Source organism: Tiliqua scincoides, chromosome 4 (assembly GCF_035046505.1).
Source record: "Tiliqua scincoides isolate rTilSci1 chromosome 4, rTilSci1.hap2, whole genome shotgun sequence".
Lineage (NCBI taxonomy): Eukaryota > Metazoa > Chordata > Lepidosauria > Squamata > Scincidae > Tiliqua > Tiliqua scincoides.
Window position 1 is genome coordinate 148,299,444 of NC_089824.1, and position 21,585 is coordinate 148,321,028.

Below are 21,585 nucleotides of genomic sequence, written 5' to 3' on the forward strand. Positions count from 1 at the left end.
GTGTTCCCAGTGACTCACTGCCATACTAAAAGTATCATGCCAAGTGGGTTTGGGATGAGAACTGTGCAGAGAGAAATCTGTAGACAAGGTGGAGGGGAGGGATTTTACTGGTGGCAATGATGAGAGGTTTTGTTAATTATAGACTGTTTCTGGAAATGTGTGTTCAAAGAATCCTGAAAATATTTGTGAGTTAGTTGTTTTAACAGAATATTTCTTTGCAAGCAAGAACGTGATCATTTGTAAACAAAGGGCTTAGAATAAATTTTTCAGGTTTTCATTCAGTAAATAATGCCAGACATTGAATGCTAGAGTCCAAGTTATGTTAAATAATGTAGTCTTTCTGATATGGTGACCAAGTTGAATATGACTCAGATCTTCACTGCTCTGTGTTGAAGGCATCTGGTCCCAACTTAAAGTGACTTTTTTCTGGCTTTTGTTCCATTCACATTTATTCTAAAATCTACCAAGCAGGATAACTTCTAATTCTTTTTATTTGCTCAAGAAATCCGCCAACATCTGACGAAGCTACTTACAGCCGCACTTTGCAGAAATGGCTTGAATTCAAGCAGTCCTGTTTATTAGGAAGAGTCAGACATTCCAGTCATGCCCTTCAGATAAAACTCTCTGAGGTCTTTAAAGTAGACTATTCCAATTAGATGAATGCTGCGGTTTACAAAAAATGTTTCCACCCCCTGCCCCCCCCACACCACAAAGTTACTTTAGATGTCTTGTCAGATTTTTCACTTCTTGGATCCCGTGCTATCTTCTCAGACAGTTACAGTTTTGAAAAATAAATGATGACTTAAATTTTTTTGGCACTCCAAGTATCAAGCACTGGGCTTGCATTTACAATACATGATTAGCATCAGTCCCTCATAGAAAAGAGTGTTGAACCAAGTAATGGGGAGGAGGGGAATAACTTTTTCTACCTGCAGCCAAGTCCGCTAACAGAATTGCGAAGTGTTTGGCAAACAGAGCTAATGAGAAGAGAGGGTTATGATCAATTTTGATGCCAAATGGGACATGCCCAGTTCTTTACTCACACCTTTTGGCATTATTGTTGCATGTTAGATGCTGCTCAAGGTTGGGTATATAACAAGAGAAGCCCTTATTTCAAAACTCTCCTATCACCAAGGCTATAACTAACCAGTCTATTAATTTAAAAAATTAAAGATCTTGGTTTAATACTGGGAAAGTGAGATAAGAAATTTGGTTTTCTTGTAACTTTTTTCTAGTTGTTAAAATGCTGTTTCTGGACAACATTCTTGTGTTGTGCACAAACAATGCTTGTGCTGAAATGAGATTTTTTTTTGTTACTTTGAAAGTTGTGTGTCTTCTAAAACATTCAGAAAAAGTCACTTGTACATCTTCCATGCTTGCATATTAGAAAAATTTAAGATTAGAGAAATGGATGTGCGCTCAGAAATAGAAGTCGTATTAGAGCATTCCAGTGTTGTGGTAAATTGCCTGTGATATATTACATAATCTGCACGTGTGTGTGTGTGTGTACATCACACGTGCTTGGCTTTAAGATGGGACTGAACAGTCAACAGCCTACAAAGCGCCTTTGGTTTTAAAGCAGTTCTTTGACCTAGAGGCTTCTGAGGAGCATCCATTTCTTGTGTGTGTTTTCTGGTTCTGTGTTGGTCAGCCTTATGAGTAATGGCAAAGGAAAGTGCAGGTGCAACCTATTTTTTCCATGGATTTTTTTATCTGCAGATTTATCTCAATGCAAATCAGGTGGGGGGAATTCAGATTTGAACACACCTTTGCCCTGCGCTGGTGTCCCTTTCAAGGCAGCCCAAAACACTGCAAAAAGGCTCCGCCTGGCAAGGGCAGGAAAATATCCCTGGAGCCCTGGAAGAGTTTCACCTTGGGAAGGAACAGTAAGATTCCTGGAGCCCCTGAGCCAGTAAAGAGGCTGAAGAGAGGAAGGGGGGGGGGGAAATCTCTGTAGCCAGAACATGTGCAGTGTTCGATCTCTCTCTCTCATGCACACATGGGTAGGTGCAGTAGTAACAGAGGGAATTACTTTAAAAAACCCTCGGGTATGTTTAAATGTGCCTGCATGCCCACAGCACCGCAATCTCAACATCCCCCCTCTCCTGTCCCGGACCTCCCCCGCAAGCACTTATCCCTGGTTCTCAGACTCCCAGAGAGTTTGAGAACCACTGCACTAGAGGACTGCAGAACATAACTGCAATTCATGGAGAATTCGGAGAAAGATGGGACCTGTGGTTATCCTGGCAAAAGCAATTGTTCCTGGCAACCAGCTTTTGTGGCGGCTTGTACAGGGCAATATGACATTGCAGGTGGAGCCTTTTTATGCGCGCGACTTCTATTCCCTGACCCGCTTCGATTAGGAAAAAATGCATTGTGCTAAGTCAGATGCAGAAATGACGTGTTTTACACAAATTGCATAGAGTTACGCAAATACGCTACAGCCCGACACTTGGGAATGGAAGGAAACTTCAGTCACCTCCTCCTCCGCCTCCCCAGCTCTGTACTCAGCCCTCCCCATTGCCAGCTGTCCCCACTTCTTTCACAGGTGGGATGCTGAGCTTTTAAGAGTCCGGTCCTATGCATTTCTACTCAGAAGTAAGCCCCACTGTAGTCAATGGGGCTTACTCCCAGGAAAGTGTGGAGAAGATTGTAGCTTCAGAGCCCAGTCCTATGCCTGACTACCCAGAAGTAAGTCCCATTCTAGTCAATGGGGCTTACTCCCAGGAAAGTGTGGACCAGATTGTAGCCTAAATCTCCTGCTTTGGCTTGCTGGGAAGACTTGCTTGCTGGGCTGTTTTGTTTCTGTAGGCTGGAGCATGGAGAGCCTGCACCATCTCAGTCTGGGGGGGGGGGGAATTCAGCAAACACTCCCTGCCCACTTTCAGTCTGCAGTTGGAATGTGGAGTTTCTGAAACTGGAGGTGGGCTCCAACTGCAGGTCGGACCCACTGCAGTGGAGAGGAGCCTTGTGGAGGGGGCTGCAAGCCTCCAGAACTCTCTGGGATGCTGCACAGTCCTGCCAGGTATGTTTAAATGTACTTGGGTGCCTGTGGCACCGCGATTGCTGTAGTGCCATTGGGACACCCATTTATGGGTCACTCCCCTTAAGGGGAAAGTGACTCATTTTGGTTCCAATAGTGGGTCACAATCCACCACTTGGAGAGAACCACTGCTCTAGTGCTGTGGTCTTGTTTCTTCTGCACTTTGCACAGCTTGGAGCAAAGTGAGACTCTTGCTCCTTTGCCAAGTCCTGTGTATGGGCAGGGTGCTTAGCTAGAGCTGGGGTGGCCACTAATAATAGCTGGCTACTTCACCAAGTGAAGACTTGTTGACCCTTGATAATGTGTGTGTCTGTGTTTATATCTGATTAAGGCATGCAGATGGAAGATGCTCTGTGTAGCCTACTTCAAAGAAAACTTAAATGATCCAGCAGCAGATAAACCTCTGATGGGCTTAGAAGCACAGGAACTTGCTTTGACTTGGTTCATTGGAGCAAGTCATTGCTTGATGGGCAGGATTAGGAGGCTCATATGACCAGCTAATTGACCAGTGTTACTGATACAAGTATGTGCTCCTTGGGACAAACAAACAGCAAGTTATGATGAGCCATCATAGCTCCAGCTTTGATTTTTAAGAAATTTGTCTAACTGTAAAGAAATCTCTCCTGATCACTCTACAGCTTGTACCTATATTTAAACCTCTTGGAAGAACGTATGTTTTATAACAGGGGTGTCCAAAGTTTTTGGCAGGAGGGCCACATCAGCTCTCTGACACTATGTTGGGGGCTGGGGAAAAAAAGAATTAATTTACATTAAAATTTGAATAAATTTACATATGTTTACATAAGTGAATATATTAAAGATGAACTTATATGAATGAAAGAAGGTCTTGCAGTAGCTCAAGGCCTATACAAGGCCTTGCACAAAGCACGGCTGGCCTTTTATTTGCTGCCGCTACTGCATCACAGACATGAAAAAGCAAGCAGTGGAGGGAGCCCTCATCCCACAGCTCATGTGAGAGGTCAAACAGTCATCCTCACTCTGAGAGCAGTTGCGTCGGGCCAGTGTGGGCTCCAACAAATCTCTGGAGGGCCAGAGGCTCATTGGAGACTGGGGGTTCCCTGAGAGGCCTCGAGGGCTGCAAGTGGCCCCAGGGCCGGGGTTTGGGCACCCCTGTTTATAACATGCTAAAAGTGGTACAAGTCCATAATTTATGTGTGAGGGTGTTGAATGTGACCAAAACAGTTTGGAGCGTATAGATGATTTTTTCTTTGTTTTCAGATTATGCCTGTGTTGGAGGAACCGTTTTTAGACAAGGCGTTCATAAGAAGAGCCTTGCTGGATAAGGCCAAGGGCCCATTTAGCTTTCTGTTGCACAGTTGCCCACCTGATGTTTCTGGGAGCACACAGGCAAGAAGATGCCTCTATCATGTTGCTACTGTCTTGCACCTGGCTTTCAGAAATAGACTATGGGGGGCCCCATATCCACGGATCTCATATCTGTGGTTTCAGTTAACCGCAAATCAGAAGCAAGGGGAGCTCTGTTCCCCTCACCTCTGGAAGCTTTTCTGAACCTGCAGATGTCTTATAAAATTATAAAGTGTTTTTTTGGCTGAAACAGCCATTCTGAGCCCTGCAGAGGTTGCGGGTAGATGTGTGTGGCCTCTGCAGGGTTAGGAAGATCTTCTGGAGGCAAAGGGAGCAGAGTACCCTTTGCCTCCTGAGGGTGAAGGAGCATCCCCGGGTATCCACTGTTTCAGTTAACTGCAGAGGGTTCCGGAATGCAACCCCCATGGATACCCTGGTACAGGATACTGGGGCATGCCTTACCTCTGAAACTTGGAGGTTGCATACAGTCATAGTTACTTGTAACTGGCAATGGACTTTTCCTCCATAAATCTGTCCAAACCCCTTTTAAAGGCATCAAAGCCAGGTTTTCTCCTATGTGAAAGAGAAGGAAAATTGCCTCTTCTGCCACATCTTACTTTTTGTACATGCGTGTTATAAAAATGAAGAGCCTTTTTAAAAAAAGAAAATCAGGTTAATCTAGGGGTTAGGGACTTCTTTAATAGATTTAGACAGGCAAAATGGATTAATCCACCTGTGTGGCTGATTAAACAGGCTTAACGTGAATCTAGTGCAGGAATGAGCCAGCAATGCCTCCCCAATTACCCCAGTTCAATTTGCTGTAGCATGTGAGCCAATTCTGGATTATCTGCATAGGATTCAGCAGGAAAAAGAGAAGTGCCACGGCAGGGGGCCTTTATTCACAGCTTAGAGTTTAAGAAGCTGGAGGTTTGGCTGGAAGCTGGGAAACATTTGCATTCACTACAGTTGTTGTTCACTTGTAGATAATTGTGACAATTTAGTTCTGTGCAAAAATTTAAAGTTGCTGCTCCTCTACCCTGCATGTGACTCTCTGAAGTGTTGCCACTTGTACTAGCAATATGTTAGGCCAAGTCTGTGTACGCAGGCGATGGTATGTGGGCTTGACAGGGACCCAATGTATACACCTGTGGGCTGATCAAAAATGGGTTAAGGAGCCAGATCTGGGTATGTTTCACCGAGTTGCACAGAATCGTTGCATGCTGCCATTTTGTAAAAGTAAGAGCTTATTGTAGGTCTACTTAAGTAGCGTGGTTGCTCCTCAGAAGGCAAGTTGAGTGGGACATCATAATTGTCTTTAGCCATGTGAAACCACCAAAATGGCAATGTCTGGGTGTGGTTCAGGATTTCTATTTTGCTGTTTTACTCTGCTGAGCAGATTGAGCAGGAAAATGAGAAGGGGTGGTAATCCTTCTTACCATCTTCTTCAGACATGCTTACATTGCTGGCCTTCAGTGGGACTGGTTCTGTTACACATTCATGTGTGAAATCAGGTGACTGATTTGTCTGCTTAAAATTTTTCCAGTTGCTATACTTATGGATTTTAAAATGTGTGTGTTTTTATTTTCAGCTCCAAGTCCCACTTCAGCTGTGCACTATACGGCGACGAAGTGTGTAGATATGCGAAAATCCAGTCATAAAACCAAATGGTTTATGCCCTGGGGAGACAACGTTTGTGAAAAAATCAAAGATTTGGATGAAGCAATGGGCAAGCATATAGAAGCTGATGACATTGTGTTTGCGGTTCACATACCTCCCCGCTACAAGGAGATGAGCCCTTGGTTCCAGTTTATGCTCTACATTTTGCAGATGGACATTGCCTTCAAGAGTGACAATCAAATTAGTAAGTACCGAGAAAAATTACCAAGTTAATTTACCAAGTTTCAAAGCGAACAAAGCAGTACGTTTCTATGTGTCTATATCTAATCCTCAATCTCTGCTAGCTTCAAGCAAGCTACTGTGAAGGGATCAGGTTTTTAGTATTTTGTGTACTGTAATTTTATTTTTCAAACTACAAATAACAAACGAACAGTAGTGAAAATCACTAGCAAAGACATTGCAAGTACATATACATAAAACACCTTTAGATCCAGAAAACACTTTACACTAGGGCAGGGGTGTCCAAAGTTTTTGGCAGGAGGGCCACATTGTCTATCTGACACTGTGTCGGGGGCCGGGGGGGGGAGAATTAATTTACATTTAAAATTTGAGTAAATTTACATAAGTTTACATAAATGAATATATTAAAGATGAACTTATATGAATGAATGAAGGTCTTCCAATAGCTCAAGGCCTATAAAAGGCCTTGCACAAAGCAAGGCTCGCCTTTCCTTTGCTGCCGCTACTGCATCACAGACGTGAAACAACAAGCAGTGGAGGGAGCCCTCATCCCACAGCTCACGCGAGAGGTCAAACGGTCGCCCTCACGGTGGGCTCCAACAAATCTCCAGAGGGCCAGAGGCTCATTGGAGACTGGGGGCTCCCTGAGGGCTGCATAGAGAGGCCTCGGGGGCTGCAAGTGGCCCCAGGGTCATGGTTTGGGCACCCCTACACTAGGGTTACATATACGTATAAATTTAAATGTTCATGAAATATCAAACAGGGTCTATAGCATAATAAGGAACAGTGGGAAAATTGTAACAAAAAGAGTTCCCTGAAATGGAATTACTGTTTCGTGTTCCAGTAGATTGTTCCATATCCCATAATTTAATTAAACATTCTCTAGGTTTCAGAAAAGTGATATCTTTCCAGTCCTTTGCAGTTACAATTCTAGCTGCAGCCATCATCTGAAGAGTGCGTGTGCATGTGTGTGTGTGTAAGTGAGAGAGAGAGAGATCCCCTAATATAGTATCAAAGTGTTCTTTACATAAAAAGTTTTGCCTTGCCATTCTTTCCACATTGCCCTGAGTAATAATAAACAATATTATTTCTGTCTTTGAATGATTAATTCTGTATTCAGAATAATCCTCCATAATTTTGAGAGTTTCAGTAAGGAATGTTTCAGAGTCTACACTAATTAAAATCAGATCCTCTGTGTACTCACTGATTTTATGTCTCCATTCTTAGATTTTTAATGTTTTACCTCCTCTTGATTTTAATCATCAAGGTTTCCAGGTAAATATTCATCAACATAATTAATTATCCAGTGCTTTAACTCATTATAATCAATTCAAAGTTGGATCATAGCCTTCAGTTCATTTCAAAACAATGAGAGAATGAGAGTCATGGTTCAAACTTCATAACATAGGTTTTCAAACTTCATGCATATAAAAGAAGAAAACAGTCTTCTAATTATGAGAAATGCCAGATCAGTCATTCAGTAGACGTTATCCTGATAATTAACACTCTTTCTCTAGTAATTGTTTTCAGCTCTGTAACACATGCAAAAAAATGAGGACTGCAATCCTAGACACACTTATTGAGGATTAAGCCCCATTGAAGACATTGGCACTTGTGCCTGAGTAAACATGCATAGGATTGCTCTGCAAGTGACCCAATCTTCAAGAACACTAAAAGGATAATTGATTTATTTTTCTCATCACTGAGTTGGAGGAGGTTGCTAATTTTTTTTTTGGGGGGGGGGAGCAATTATTCACCTTCAACTGACTTCTCCAATCACAAATCTTTTCCTTTCTATCTTGAGAACAAAATTTTTTTTACAAATGTCATGTTCATGTAATCAATGAGGTGCATGATGGTGAAAGTCATTTTGAGATCATTCTTGGCTTGATTCTCTTACTTCTTAATTTGAGTGAATGTAGCTGTGCCCTTCCTCTGCCATTTCTAGATGGTAAATGAGACTGGCTTGACTCCAGGCCAGGATTCACTTTGGCAGACTTCCTGATTCTGTAGGCTGTGTTGTCACCATAGTACCCCCCCCCCTTTTCTTAATCCACATACCTTTGTTTCACTTTGTATTTGGTGTTTCCAAGGGCTTGGCAGTAATTTTTAATTGACTGTGTATAATAGCAAGGGATCATTTTGTTGAAACTTGTTTCATTTTTTTTTTACTTTTTATTTGGACAACTAAAATTAACAAATGCAAACCCAGAAAACCTTGAACATACAGTAATACAATTACAGAGTCTAGGACATAAAACAGACAAAATAAAAACAGATATTGAAAGTTATGCAGCAAGTGTGGCGTCCTAAATCTAAATTACTTTGTTCTTCTGCAAAATCATAAAGCATATTAAATATCGCATCTTAATCTATTTCTAAAATACTTGGTTAATTTTTTTAGAAACACTTTTTCCTATTCCTCTTTATCAATTATTTGATTATCTATTCTTTTATTTTCAACCAAAGATTTTATCTCTGCATCAATTTATCTTCTCATTGAATCCACAATTCATTAGACCAATTTTCCCCTTCACATGCAGGAAGTCCATGAATAGTTTCCGATTGTCCTTAAAAGTCTTTAATGACTTCTCTTTAAGAAAAAGATTGCTTAATGACAGGGATAAGGACAAGCACCCCCATCATCAAGCAAGGCTTGACATTATGCAAAGTCTCTGAAAGGGAAGCCATACTCCCCTTGCCTCCGGAGGGTTTTCTGAGCCTCAGAGCGACAAGCGTGCATTTGTATGCTGCCTCTGCGGAGCTCAGAACACCCATTCCTGGCAAAAAAAATGTGACTTCCGGTTTCCCGGGAATGTGTGTCTAGTGCAGTGGTTCACAAACTGGTGGGTTGCATCCCACCAGTTAGGGAAGCACTTACCTCTGCAGGGAGGAGGCAGCAATGCAATCCCCAGGATCGTGTTGCTGCTGGGGATGGGAGAGATTTTTTTTACTTACTTCCAGCCAGCCAGCGCTGGAATCCTGAGAAAAAGGGCATGTCTGGTTTCATGATAAAAAACCAGACATGCCCAGGTTTTTTTACACAGAGGCTCAGGGTGTTCTGTGGAGGGCTCCCCAGACACCCCTCCCAGGACTCTAGCACTGGCTGGAGGTAAGTAAACCCCCCTTGTCCCTGGCAGTAGTGCAGTCCTGAGGATCAGGTTACTGCAATCCCCCTGCCCCAATACTAAAGTGGTTCCTTCCTCCTAAGGAGGACTTTGAGAACCACTGATCTAGTGAGTTTGTGGGAGAGGCAAGATTCAAATTGGAGAATTTCTGGTTCCGTTCTTGGCCGCTATATGTCCCCAACTCTCTGGTGAAGCTGAGAGATGGTGACTCTCACATCCAAGTTGAGCATTTTGCTCCCCGCATTCAAGTTGAGCATTTTGTATTGACGCCTCATGACAAGAGCCATTTAGCAAAATAGGATACCTTGGGGAAACAGTAGCTCAGTACTAAAGTGCTTTGCTTGCAGAAGGTTCCAGGTTTCATCTCTGGCATCTTCAGATGGTGCAGGAAAAGATCCTGTCTAAAACCCTGGAGAAACTCCTGCCAGTCAGTGTAGATGGTAGTGGGCTAGCTAGATGGTCCAGTAGTCTGAGCTGGCTTAAGGTAGCTGCATATGTTTATATGGTTCATCCCTGTTTACCAGAAGTAGTGCACAAATTGCCATTGAGCCCCTTGAGAATGCATTAATAGTCACCATAATATACTGTGCTGTTCATTTCCTACCTTTCTTCCTTTTCCTTTCTCAGAATGTCCAAACATAGGATCACCTTTGAAAATTTGGGGAGAAAACTAATATGTGTTAAGACATTATAGTGTGTTTTGAGATCCTTGGAGTTGGTTAAGCACTACAAACTTTTTAATAATAAAAGTAATAAAAATATGAAAATGTTTCTCCCATCACCATTCAGTTCTTAGCTGGATCGTGAATTTCTTGGGTGACCTTAGATGAGCTACTGACCCTTGACCTTGACATCCCTGAACATCACATGCCACTTGTAACATAGGAATCATCATAGAATCATTGAGTTGAAGGGGCTGAATAGGTCATCTGTTCCAACCCCCTGACTGTAGCAGGAAATCATCCTAGAACATACTGGCCTGCTGTAAAGATTTCATTTAGGAATTAAGTAATAATAATACTGGCCCTTCAAATAATTACATTTGGGGGCAGTGCAGCCATGTTGGTTAGACTACCTTCAGTTTCTTGTGCAGACATGTTCTTGTGTCTTACAAGCCCAGATACATCCATGGCTGAAGAACTTAGAGCCCAATCCTGAGCTCGGCGCTTGGGCTTTCCGCCAGAGCGCACTGTTGCAAACGTGCCATAAGGCACATCTGTGAGGCTTACTGCCAGGCCAGCGCCCGTGCTAGCCCAGTGTCAGCCACGCTGGGCTAGTCCTGTCCTCTGCTGAGCCACAGCACGGTAAGCAGGGGCAGGGAGGGGGGAGGCAGGCAGAGAGAGGACAGGAAGGCAGGGAAAGGGCAGGTGGGAGGTGTGCCAGGGGAAGGGAGTGGGGAGGCAGAAAGGCGGGTCCGTTGGAGCTCCGTTGCACTGGATCCTGTCTGTTCGTGTAGGGCTTGGCGCCCTACACGAACGCTTTTACCTTTTTGCGCTGTAACCCAGTGTGAGGCTATTTCCCTTACCCGGGAGAAGGGAACAAAAGTCCCCTTCTCCCGAGGTGCCGCCTGCAGCAGCCCGAGGCACGCAAGATGCAGTGGCAGCCGTTTTCTGTGCCACCGAAGCTGAGCACCCCGGGCAGCTCAGGATTGGGCTGCCCGTCTGCAGTGTTTTGCCTAGGTCACTTTTGCTGCTTTGTACCAAGACTTTTATTGTGCAGTTCTGCATGCAAGGCTTCAGCATCCATCCATTCTTTGAACCTGTTGATACTAAGATTAGCAGATCTAATGAATCCAAAAATCTGCAATTTCTGAAGGCTGGGACTGGTGATGTAATGAAATTACCAACCCTTGAAAAATGGGTTAAAAATCTGATATTGGGGCAGAGCCTCCCCCCCCCCCCAATCTTTGCTGCCTGTCTGCTGGGGGGGGGGAAGGCTGGAGGAAAGGGGTCATTTGGGACAAACTGATAACCCTACCTGTGCCACTGATAATGATATTCACTTTGCATTTTGTGTTTCATCAGTGACTAACTTAGCTTCTCATTATTTCTCTGGTTTTCAAGTTCCTTCTCTTTTTCCTCCCAAGAGAGACGTAGAAAGGCCAGCATACAATCAGAAACATTGATCCAAAGTGGTTGTGGTAATTTTTTACTCCAATTGTTTCCTGGTGGGCAGAGTTATTTTGGAGTTTGACATTAGATTCAGAACGGGTGTGTATAGGCATATATAGCGTGCTTGGATCGGGGAACACCAGTGGAATAAAAATGGCTACAATGAGTCATTGTCTGACTCAGGCCAGTCGCTTCCTTTGACCAGTATCCCTGGGCCGCTTGAATCATCAAGTAAAGATAATGAGGGGCTTTTAAGTCACCATTTTACCACACTTGAATTTACTCTTTCTTTGTTCACTATGCATAGTGCAGAAACTCAAGAACTAAACAGGAATATTCTTGAGTTATAAATTTCTCATTTTATGAGCAAAAGATTTTCTAGTGGTGGAATAAAACCCAGATCTTGGCAGGAAGCCTTGGATAAATCTATGTAGTGGTTTACTTTGTTCCTCCAAGATTATGCGAATTGCTTGTGAATGCTCTATATGCATCCTGGAGGTTGATGCTTGCGACCTTGAGGGTGCTATACTTTTTCTTCTGGAAGGATATGTTATGCATGATTATGGAAATTGGGGGTCTCTAGCGATAAAATATGTCTGTACTTGATTAACTATAGCTGTGAACCAGTTAGTTCCTGTAATTTAAATGTGTAAATTATCTCTGTGCAAGTGATGAACATGACAAAAGAAATCTATTGTTTGGGCATTTCATTTATACTATTTCAGTGTAAATTGTGGCTATTTTAGGGAGTCAGCGATTTTTTTTTTAACCTTGCAGAAGATGTATCCAGTGTATTTTCTGTTCTGTGGCATGGCTTATACATAAAAAATAAACTGTAATTCAGAAGGTACTCATCCCACTTATTTTGATGCTCCCCCAAAAGGCCTCTCCAACTGAATTGTGCTCAAAAGAATCAATTCAGATGGTCAAAATTTGTTGTTCAGCAATGTGGTCCAAGCTGGAAAGGTTATAAATCTCATGGACTGTGTCATGTGGCTAACCTGTTTATGATTCAAGCTGCAATGAATTAGCAACACTTTTCCATTCCTGCAGTGGTCAATGAAGACATTGTCACAGTTGTGAATATTGTATTTGTAGGAGTCTCTCCTGGGTCACTGCATCTTTGAACAGGCCAGGTTGCATGTTATATCTGGGACACATTGTGACAGTTAACCATGAAATACTGACAAAGATGAGAATTTTTGAAATCAAAGTATTGTAGCCTTTTCTTGTACTGGGACACCTCCCTTAATACAATATTTGGGGCTCTTCAGTGTAGAAAGAAGGTGTCTGATAGGGGACATGATTAAGACATATAAAAGTATGCATGGGATGGATAGAGTGAACAGAAGGAAGTTCCTTTCCTTCTTGCACAACATTGGAGCTACCCAGGAGGTAACTAATCTGTGGAACACCTTGCTTTAGGATGTTGTGATGGTACCTGGCCTAGATGTCTTTAAAAGAAAATTCAACAGATTTGTGGAGGAAAAGGCCATCACAGGTTACAAGACATGATAACTATATGCAACCTCCAGGTATTGGAAGTGGCCTGTCTCGGAATGGCAGGTGCAAGAGAGTGGCAACAGGAATCATGTTTTCTGTGTGATCCGAGAGGCATCTGGTTGGCTACTGTGAGATACAGAGAGCTGGACTTGATGGTCCCTTGTCCTGATCTACCAGGTCTCTTCTTGGGTAACTTATGCCTGGCAGGACAGGCACAAATTCTTCTGCAGGCTTTCTTGGCATTAAGGAAGATGGATTTTCAGTTCCTAGTCAGCCATGTTTCTTTCCAGACAGATCCTAAAAACAGGTGCTTTTGTTTAATTAAGCTCTTTTGCCAAACCGATGCTAGAAATGGCTTGGTGAAGTCTTGCACTTCTTCTGCTATCAGCTAGTGAAATGTGCCAAATATCTTGTGCAGCTTATATGCAATTTTATTTAAAAAGCAAACAAACAAATCTTCAAACTGGTTTCAAGCACTGCCCTCATGCAGCAAGCCGTCTTTCATGCAAGCCGCATGAAACAAATACTCTGTGTGAATAACATTGACTATCTTCCAGCAATAACACAGCTGTTGAAAGAGCTTAGTCACCCAGGCAATGGATGCAATTCTGAAAGGGAATGTTTGTATGCAATACCCTGACATTTGGCTAGATGGGACCCTGCAGCACAATTGAAGGAGGAGGTGGAGAACAGGGGAGAGTAAGAGAGAATCTGGTTTCCAACCATGAGAGATCTCTTACTTGAGGCTCACACAAAAGGCTCATTCTAAAACAAGGAATGGTACTCCAGTGTCTTGTAAGCAATCTTATTCCTCTCTGAATTGGAGCTTTAGCAATCTTCTCTCTCCACATCTCAACTGCTGCCTCCTCCCTCTGTTTAGTGTTTCTCTGGTTATGTTCTGAATAGTCCCTACCATAGTTGCCTCAGGCATTTAGGCTGAATCCAGGTGGCAGCTTACCATTTAAGTTAACAGGAAATCAGCATGGAGACCTGGCACGATGTCTACATGGCTTGCAAATGTTGGATCTGCTGAATCTGAATGCCTGGCATCCACAAGATTCTCCATCTGGAAGCACCAGAAGTTCTCCAGGTTGCTTTTAAAAAAGGCATTCTGGAGCATTGTTGATCTGTCATAAGTACTGTGTAACCAGGACAACATCTGGCTTTCACCTAGCTGTATGTGTTATGCACATCCTTTGCTAAGGAGGGAGGTAAAGATCAAAGAAAAATTGAAGAGCACATAATGGGTTGCACACGTGTGTGTATATACATACATGCACATGTGCATCCACAACTCTGAACTAAATTAATTGCTGATGAAATGGAGCCTGGGCACTTCTCAGTCCATGGGTAGATGTATGCAGGCTTTACTAAATCCCTGTAAGGATTTTTACAATTACAAGTTCTGTCTTCCAAGAACACCTCATTCCAGGTGGAGTCCTTCACAGACTGGTCTCTTGCCTCCCCCGCATAGCTGACAGTACTCCTTCACTCTAACCGAAGGTGGGTCATCTTTCGCTTCTCTCACCAGCTGGGATGACTTGTCTCTTCAGTGTTTCCTGCAGCTCTCAGACACTTATGGTTGTCTTGAACTGTGTTCCCAGCTGTTCTTTGGGCTTCATAGGCGTCTGCTCTTCCACTCAGCCAGATTTCCTGCCTGTGATGAAGCCTGCTTTGCTTTCCAGCAGAAGACAGACAGGTTCACATTCCAGATGATCACTTGGAATCTGCTGGTTGCTTGGATTCTCAAAAATACTGGAGTCAGTACATCTTGGTCTGATCTTCCAGATCATTTCTTGTGCTCACAAGTAAGACTGCATTCCCTTATCACAGATTGATTACACCTTAACTCAGGGCTCGCCCAAGACCTGCTGGCAACTGAGGTGGCATAACCAAATGCTACTCCCCCTTCCCCAGAGATGTGCCAGCCTCTACTCCACCCACTCTCCAATATTCTGCTTTGGCTCTCCCCTTCCATCCACATTTCTTCTTTTTCTGTCCATCTGTTCCTTTTCTAACCCAGGGAGTGGAAAGAAGAGAGAGAGAGCAGTGGAGGCAAGGAGATGGGTGCCCACCACAATGTGCTGCCTAAAGCAGTCACTTCAGCTGGCCTAATGGATGGGCCAGCCCTGCCGTAACTATTGAGTGAGCCCAAGACTGCACTCTTGCTTTGGGTATTTAAAATGCATAAGTGTACAGATATTCCACTTTAAAAAAGAAATTTTGCCATACATGATTGAAATTGGATAAACTTACTTTTGAATAGTCCCATTAAATAAGCATTGGGGCTCATGTAGAAATCTTTGTGGTGGTGGTGATAAGTGGGTGATCTTGTTGTTGTGGTTTTGTTGGATACTGGGCTCATTGAGCTATTTTTTTTTTTACTATAGCTTAATTAACTGTAAGTTTCCTTGAATTGCTGTGGCAAGAAAGGTGGGGTTATAAATATATTAAATGAACATGGACATTTCTGGCTCATCCTTTCACTCATTCCAGTTTATAGTTAGGGTATCCATGGATTACTTTAAATGTCTGGGGCAGGACTAAGCTTGAGACTTTTTAACAGGAACCCTCTCTGAATGGCCAGGTTTCAGTTCTGTATGAACTGATGGGACCCCCTCCTCTGGTGGAAAGCCGTTTGCTATGTTTTGCTGCCTGTTGCTCCATGTAGCAAGTGACATGTCTTCACCACAGTTACCCATGATACTATTTGTATGCGGCTACTGCAGCAGCGGCATGTGCTGTCATTGGGTGGAATGGCTTCTCTATTTTTAGATCATTGTGGTATGAACAAAGCTCCTCAAAGTCGTAGAATAAAAAAGGGATTTGGAGGGGTATTCGGCCTGCAAGGGAGACATGGCAAGGCATCGCTTCTGAAATGTTTGTCACATTCAGAGCCAAGATCTTGTACATTAAAACATGGGTGGAAGAACATGCAGCGCATGTCTTTTGAATGTATTTGTGTGCTGTGAAAGTACTTTATTCTTGTTTCTCAGACTACGAGTGCATATGTGGTTTCAGTTAAGAGATCAGCATTTAAACATGTCTGACCACACACAAATGGTTCTGTATTTAAAGTTTATTGCAGGGAGGTGTTAGGGATGTGGATAGCTTCCTTCTATTGAGTCAGACCATTGGGCCATTAGCTCATTGTTGACCAGCAGCAGCTCTCCAAGATTTTAGTCAGGGTTCAGAGTTGGAGACACCAGGAATTGAACCTGGGGTTTTCTGCAAGCAGAAACATTTGTTCTACCACTGAACTTGTGCCCCTATTCCGTGATGAAGTGATGACAAGGTGAAAAGTGATGGAAAGGGGTCTGAAATTCCTGTGTTGAATTGTTCCATGCTGAAAGTTGCCTTTGACTGAGAGCAAGACCCTTTGGCATGTCTCTCTCAGTCCAGCATCTCTGCAGTTATCACTTCAGCTTGCTGTAGTACCTGTCCCCCTCCTTTTCCTTACCAAGCTACTGTGACTTCCATTACATTTTTTCATTGCTCCTTCTGTTAAGAGGGGAGGTGAAGGAGGGAATTTTAAGACAACCACAAATTTGTGGAAGATACATAGCTCCTTGCCCTTGATTCAAGACCTTTCCTTGAAGGGCTAGAGGGGGAGAGAGAGAGTTAGGAATAATAATATTTAACATTAGTATAGTGCTTTCTGAGCATGCTCAGCACTTCCTACTCTTAGGCAGCAGCCACACGTGGCCCCCATTTGCCCCATGTACCTCTTCATTCACCGCCACGTGTGTTGAATACAGCAGTAGATCAAGGCTGGGAGAAGCCCTGTCCTCCTTCCAAAAAGGGAAGTGCGTTTTCTTTTTTGGAAATAGGGAGCAGTAGCCTGGTGGCTCTTCTACCTCTCCTACATCCCCCCCCCCAAAAGGAAGGATTTTTTCCTCCTTTTTCAGGAGGATGGAACTTCTTTTGGCTTCTCTATTCTGTTTCAAAACCTGGAGCACCAGGGGAAGGGAGAAGGGCTGCCTTCAGCATTGCTGCAAAAGGTAATGAGGATGGAATTGTGTGGGGAAGGTAGTCACCATGGAGATCCTGTTCCCTGATAGGGAAGAGGACCGCTGCCATCGCTTCCTCTGCTCTGCCACCACTTGCAAACTGGCTAGGCAGAGAGGATTCTGGGAGTGGAATCTCCCTATTCCACTGCTTTATAAGAAGCAGTAAAAGGGGAGCAGAATCTGAACACCATTTTAGGCACTTGATCAACTTGGGCCCAGGCCTGCCTAAAAAGGCAAGTGTTTTTCTCCACGTTGCAGGTGGGCACCCTGAGAAAGACTGGCTTCTCTTAGACTACCTAATGAGTTTATGGCAGACATAAGATGTGAGTTGGGAGAGTCCTATCACAGCTCATTTTCACTGCTGCTATGTTACACCAGCTCTCATTGACATCAAACTGTAATTTGGAGTTTTGTATTACCCTCAATGTCTTAATGCAGTGATTCCCAGTGGGTTGTGACCCGATTTTTGGTGGGTCGTGACACAGACAAGCTGATAGCTGACAAGGAGCCCTATGAAAACCAACATGGAGCCACCTGTGTGTGTTTACTTGCAAGTAGGCGAACATTCCTTGGTGTTATCAAACGCAAAGTCAGAGGTTCCCAAACTGGGGTGTTGTGACACCCCAGCTAGGGAAGCCCTCCTTCCAGGGGTTAAAGAGTTTTTTTCCTTACCTGAAGCAACGCCAGCCTCCTGGAGGGTCTGGGTAGCCCCCCTCCAAACTTCTGAAAATAATAAAAAGCAGGCACTTCTAGTTTCACGATGAAAACAGGAAGTGCCTGTTTTATACTATTTTCAGAAGGTTGGAGACATGGGAAGCCCTGCAGAGGCGTTCACAGGCTCCCCGCACCTCCCAGGAGGCCAGCGCTGCCTCAGGTAAGGGGGGAAAAAACCTTTAATCCCCAGCAGCAGCATGATTGCAGCGATCATGTTACTACCTTTGCCCCTCCCCTGCAGGAACTTACAGCAGTTCCCAGACAGTTTTGGAACCCTGGCAAAGGGGAATACAAGGCCACCAGAATGGTACCAATCCAGTGAATGTCGAAATCAACATATGCGTCAGAAGGCGGGCCCCCACTGTAGTAAAAAGAATAAAAACAGAGGCTTGAGTGGCTGGTAAAGTGAAACTTCTTTTTTTACAGTCTTATATAGCTAGGTGGGTCTCAATAGTGTCATTTTTAAAAGTGGGTTCAGATACTAAAAAGTTTGTGAGCCATTGTCTTAATGCTTTAAAAGCATGAGTGAAAGTGAAAGCACGAAGTAGAACATCCTTATTCTGCTGTCTGCCAATATGATGTTCTTCAGAATAGGGAATTGCTTTTAAAATCTAGTGCATGAAGGTTGTGAAAGGGGGGCAAGCTGAAAACTTTTTTAAAAAATGGTTGCGCCCACACAGAAGAGAAGCACCTCCAAGCATCATATAAATATAGCAGGTCTGAACCACAAAGCACTTCCACGCCTATTCCCAGCACTCCTAGATGAGCATCCCTCTACATCATTCCAATAAAATTATAACTTTGAGACTGGTAACAGATGTGTAGCTTCAAAGAAACTGTTGTCATAGTCAGCAACAGGCTGAAAATAAACATTGTGAACCATAGGGAACAATGGTCTTCAGATGCTCTCGGTATTGACATCTGGGACTGGAACCACAATTGACTGTATCTTGTGTGCAGAACATTTCTGATATGTCATGACATTGGGCTTGCAGATGGATCATATTTATACAAAATGCAAGCATCAATGGTGGTTTTTGTATAAAAACTGCAGCCAAGGCTGCACTTGGCAGGCTATAATTAAAGCTAGGCGCAGGTGTTCATAAACTCGAAGCCACGACTCCTGTAAAAATCTAAAGGATAGTAGCTGCTTCAGATTCAGTCTGAATCTGTGTCAGTGTAAGCAGTATAGAAGCAACCTCCAGGGAGTTTTCTTACGGGGAAGGGGAGTAGGTGGAGCTGTTGTTACAATTGTGAACTCTGCAAAAACAACTTGCTATGGCTCTACTTCTGCCACAAAAAATATTTTGAGTCAATCAACTATTCCTAAATGTATAGTGATAAAATCATTCTTAAAGTCTGAGAAACTGTATGTGTAGAGCTACGAAAGGGTTTCATTCTAAACTAGCTGCATGGCCTGCATCATAATGGTCTTCATGCCTGTACATCTGACATCCTGGAATATTTCCTTTGAACTTCAACAGGGTATGCATTGGGAATAGTATTTTCAAAGTACAGATGTCCGCCGCTTAACAACCTTCCACTTAACAGACTGCATATATGATGGCGGTCAAAGCACAACCAAGAGGCTCTCAATGAGGCAGTGAGGACCCCATAGCCTACAGCAGAGTGTCTGTTTACACAACAAAGAAGCTCTTAATGCAAAGAAGAGGCAATCTATCTCCAGTAACATGCAGCCAGTAGTGTCTGGCAGGGAGTGTCATAAGAACAGCCCCACTGGATCAGGTCATAGGCCCATCTAGTCCAGCTTCCTGTATCTCATAGCAGCCCACCAAATGCCCCAGGGAGCACACCAGATAACAAGAGACCACATCCTGGTGCCCTTCCTTGCATCTGGACTTCTGACATAACCCATTTCTAAAATCAGGAGGTGACACATACACATCATGGCTTGTACCCCGTAATGGATTTTTCCTCCAGAAACGTGTTCAATCCCCTTTTAAAGGCATCCAGGCCAGATGCTGTCACCACATCCTGTGGCAAGGAGTTCCACACACCAACCACACGGCTGAGTAAAGAAATATTTTCTTTTGTCTGTCCTAACTCTCCCAACAATCAATTTGTTTACACAACAAAGGTACTAGATTGGGCTGAATGTTCACTTAACAACCTAATTGCATAACAATGGGGATCAGAGAAGGTATCCCCATCCTTAGTTGCACACACCTGTAAATTGATTTACTCTGCACTGCTTTTCAGACTTCTTGGCTAAGAAAAATAATACTTTGTTCTTGCAGAAGAAAATGCAGAAGTTACCCTTGAGGTCTCTTTGGCATACCGTGATGAAGATGATCGTTTCAGTGAATGGACAAAAGCAGCAGAGGCGACAGAGATCCGAAAACTCAAATGTGTCTTTGGACCGCCAAAAGTAAGTTCTTTGTGGCTCTTGCTCAGATGATGTGGGGACTTTTAAAAATCTTAGCACTAGTAAATAAATGTGCATGTGTTCTGTAGGTTTCACTTTTGCTTTTTAACGTGCCATAGTAGGTATTCCAAAGACCTCTGTGAATGGGTTGGAGGAAAACTTCTTGGGCCTGGTAATGTAGGAACCTTGGGAAACACAGAAGGCAGGTGTTTTCATGAGGTCAAGATGTGGTTCTGAGAGCTCATAAAGGATGCATCTCCTTTTGGCTAAAGATATCTGGGGTGGCTATAGCAGGCTTTTCAGTAAAACATGTAAATCTTCATCTAAATCAAAACCTGGCGCATGAAGTGCCTCTTATGAAAATAGAAAACCATATGTTGGGGAATCACAAATGTCTGTGAAACACACTTCACTTTTAATTCATAAGTTCTGAACGGTTTTCCTGTGTGCACATTTATGAAATATGTGGGAATGTAGTGCATCTAAGTAGCTTGGTGCCCACAGCCTCTGCTGCCAGGTGCAGATTGCTTGCAACAACAGCAAAGGCCTGTGTTCCCTCCACACTGCAGCCATTTGTAGAAAAAAGGGGCACTTGAAGAATAAGGACAACTTCCACTACCATCTCAGGACTTCAGCCAGTCTGAATCAGAAGTCTTGCAGTGCTGTTTAGGTCTCACCGGGGGGGGGGGGGGGCACGATGACATGATTTTCATAATGGGGAAGGGAGAAGGGGAGGCTTTTTTTCTTTTTACACTCCCCCCCTTTCATGAATCTGTGCTAGAGTCAGATTTCGGACTTACTGCCAGCTCTGAACCTGAACATTTAAACTGCTGTATAAAAGAAAAGGCAACTGGAGAATAGGAAAAGAGTCCCCTTTCCTTCCTATATGATACACAGAGGTTTTAAAAAAGGCATTTAAGCCCAAGGCATGCAAATCTCATCTCACCCCCTTACTTATTATGAATTGTTAGGGGCTTGAGCAGGCCTGTCTCTTCTTACTTATTTATTTTTTCCATGATGTTGCTTTCAACTGTTGAGATTTTCAACCTTGGCTAATATCAGACTTGCACTACCTGCCCACCTTCTGGTTCCTTTGAACCAGCCTTAACTTTGACTACTTGCCTGGTCACCATTCTTGTTGTGAAATTTCTGATGGGCAAGTGGCAATGATGAAACTTTCTGTTTTTTAAGCCTTTTTAATGTGCCTCTGGAAGTGGCAGCGGCTTTCAGCAGTGCTTTAAGCTGGCTTCTGCAGGTTACCAATATTTTTCATACCTCATATTTAGAGGACTGTTTTGGGGGATGTTCTAGAAGGGGGGGAAGACAGCTATCAGGAGTCGGGTACTGATAACGCTATCGGTGCTGGAAGAGCTGCTGCTGCCTCCAGAGAAATGACAAAAAAGTTTCAGAAAAGGGAAAAGCCTCACCACCACTGCTCATGGTGTGGCGAAAAACGTTAAAAGGAAAAAAGCACTCTTGACACCACTGATAAGCTTCCTGAAGCAGA

The 21,585-nt window shown here is 43.5% G+C and overlaps 1 protein-coding gene across 1 annotated transcript in view; it reads left to right on the plus strand.

Moving 5' to 3' along the window:
- WLS (Wnt ligand secretion mediator) overlaps window positions 1-21,585 on the plus strand; it is a 55,986-nt gene that overhangs the window by 14,629 nt on the left and 19,772 nt on the right. The window contains exons 2-3 of the mRNA XM_066623987.1: window positions 5,958-6,230; window positions 19,951-20,081. Coding sequence (XP_066480084.1) covers window positions 5,958-6,230; window positions 19,951-20,081 — 404 coding nt within the window. The remainder of the gene's footprint in view (window positions 1-5,957; window positions 6,231-19,950; window positions 20,082-21,585) is intronic.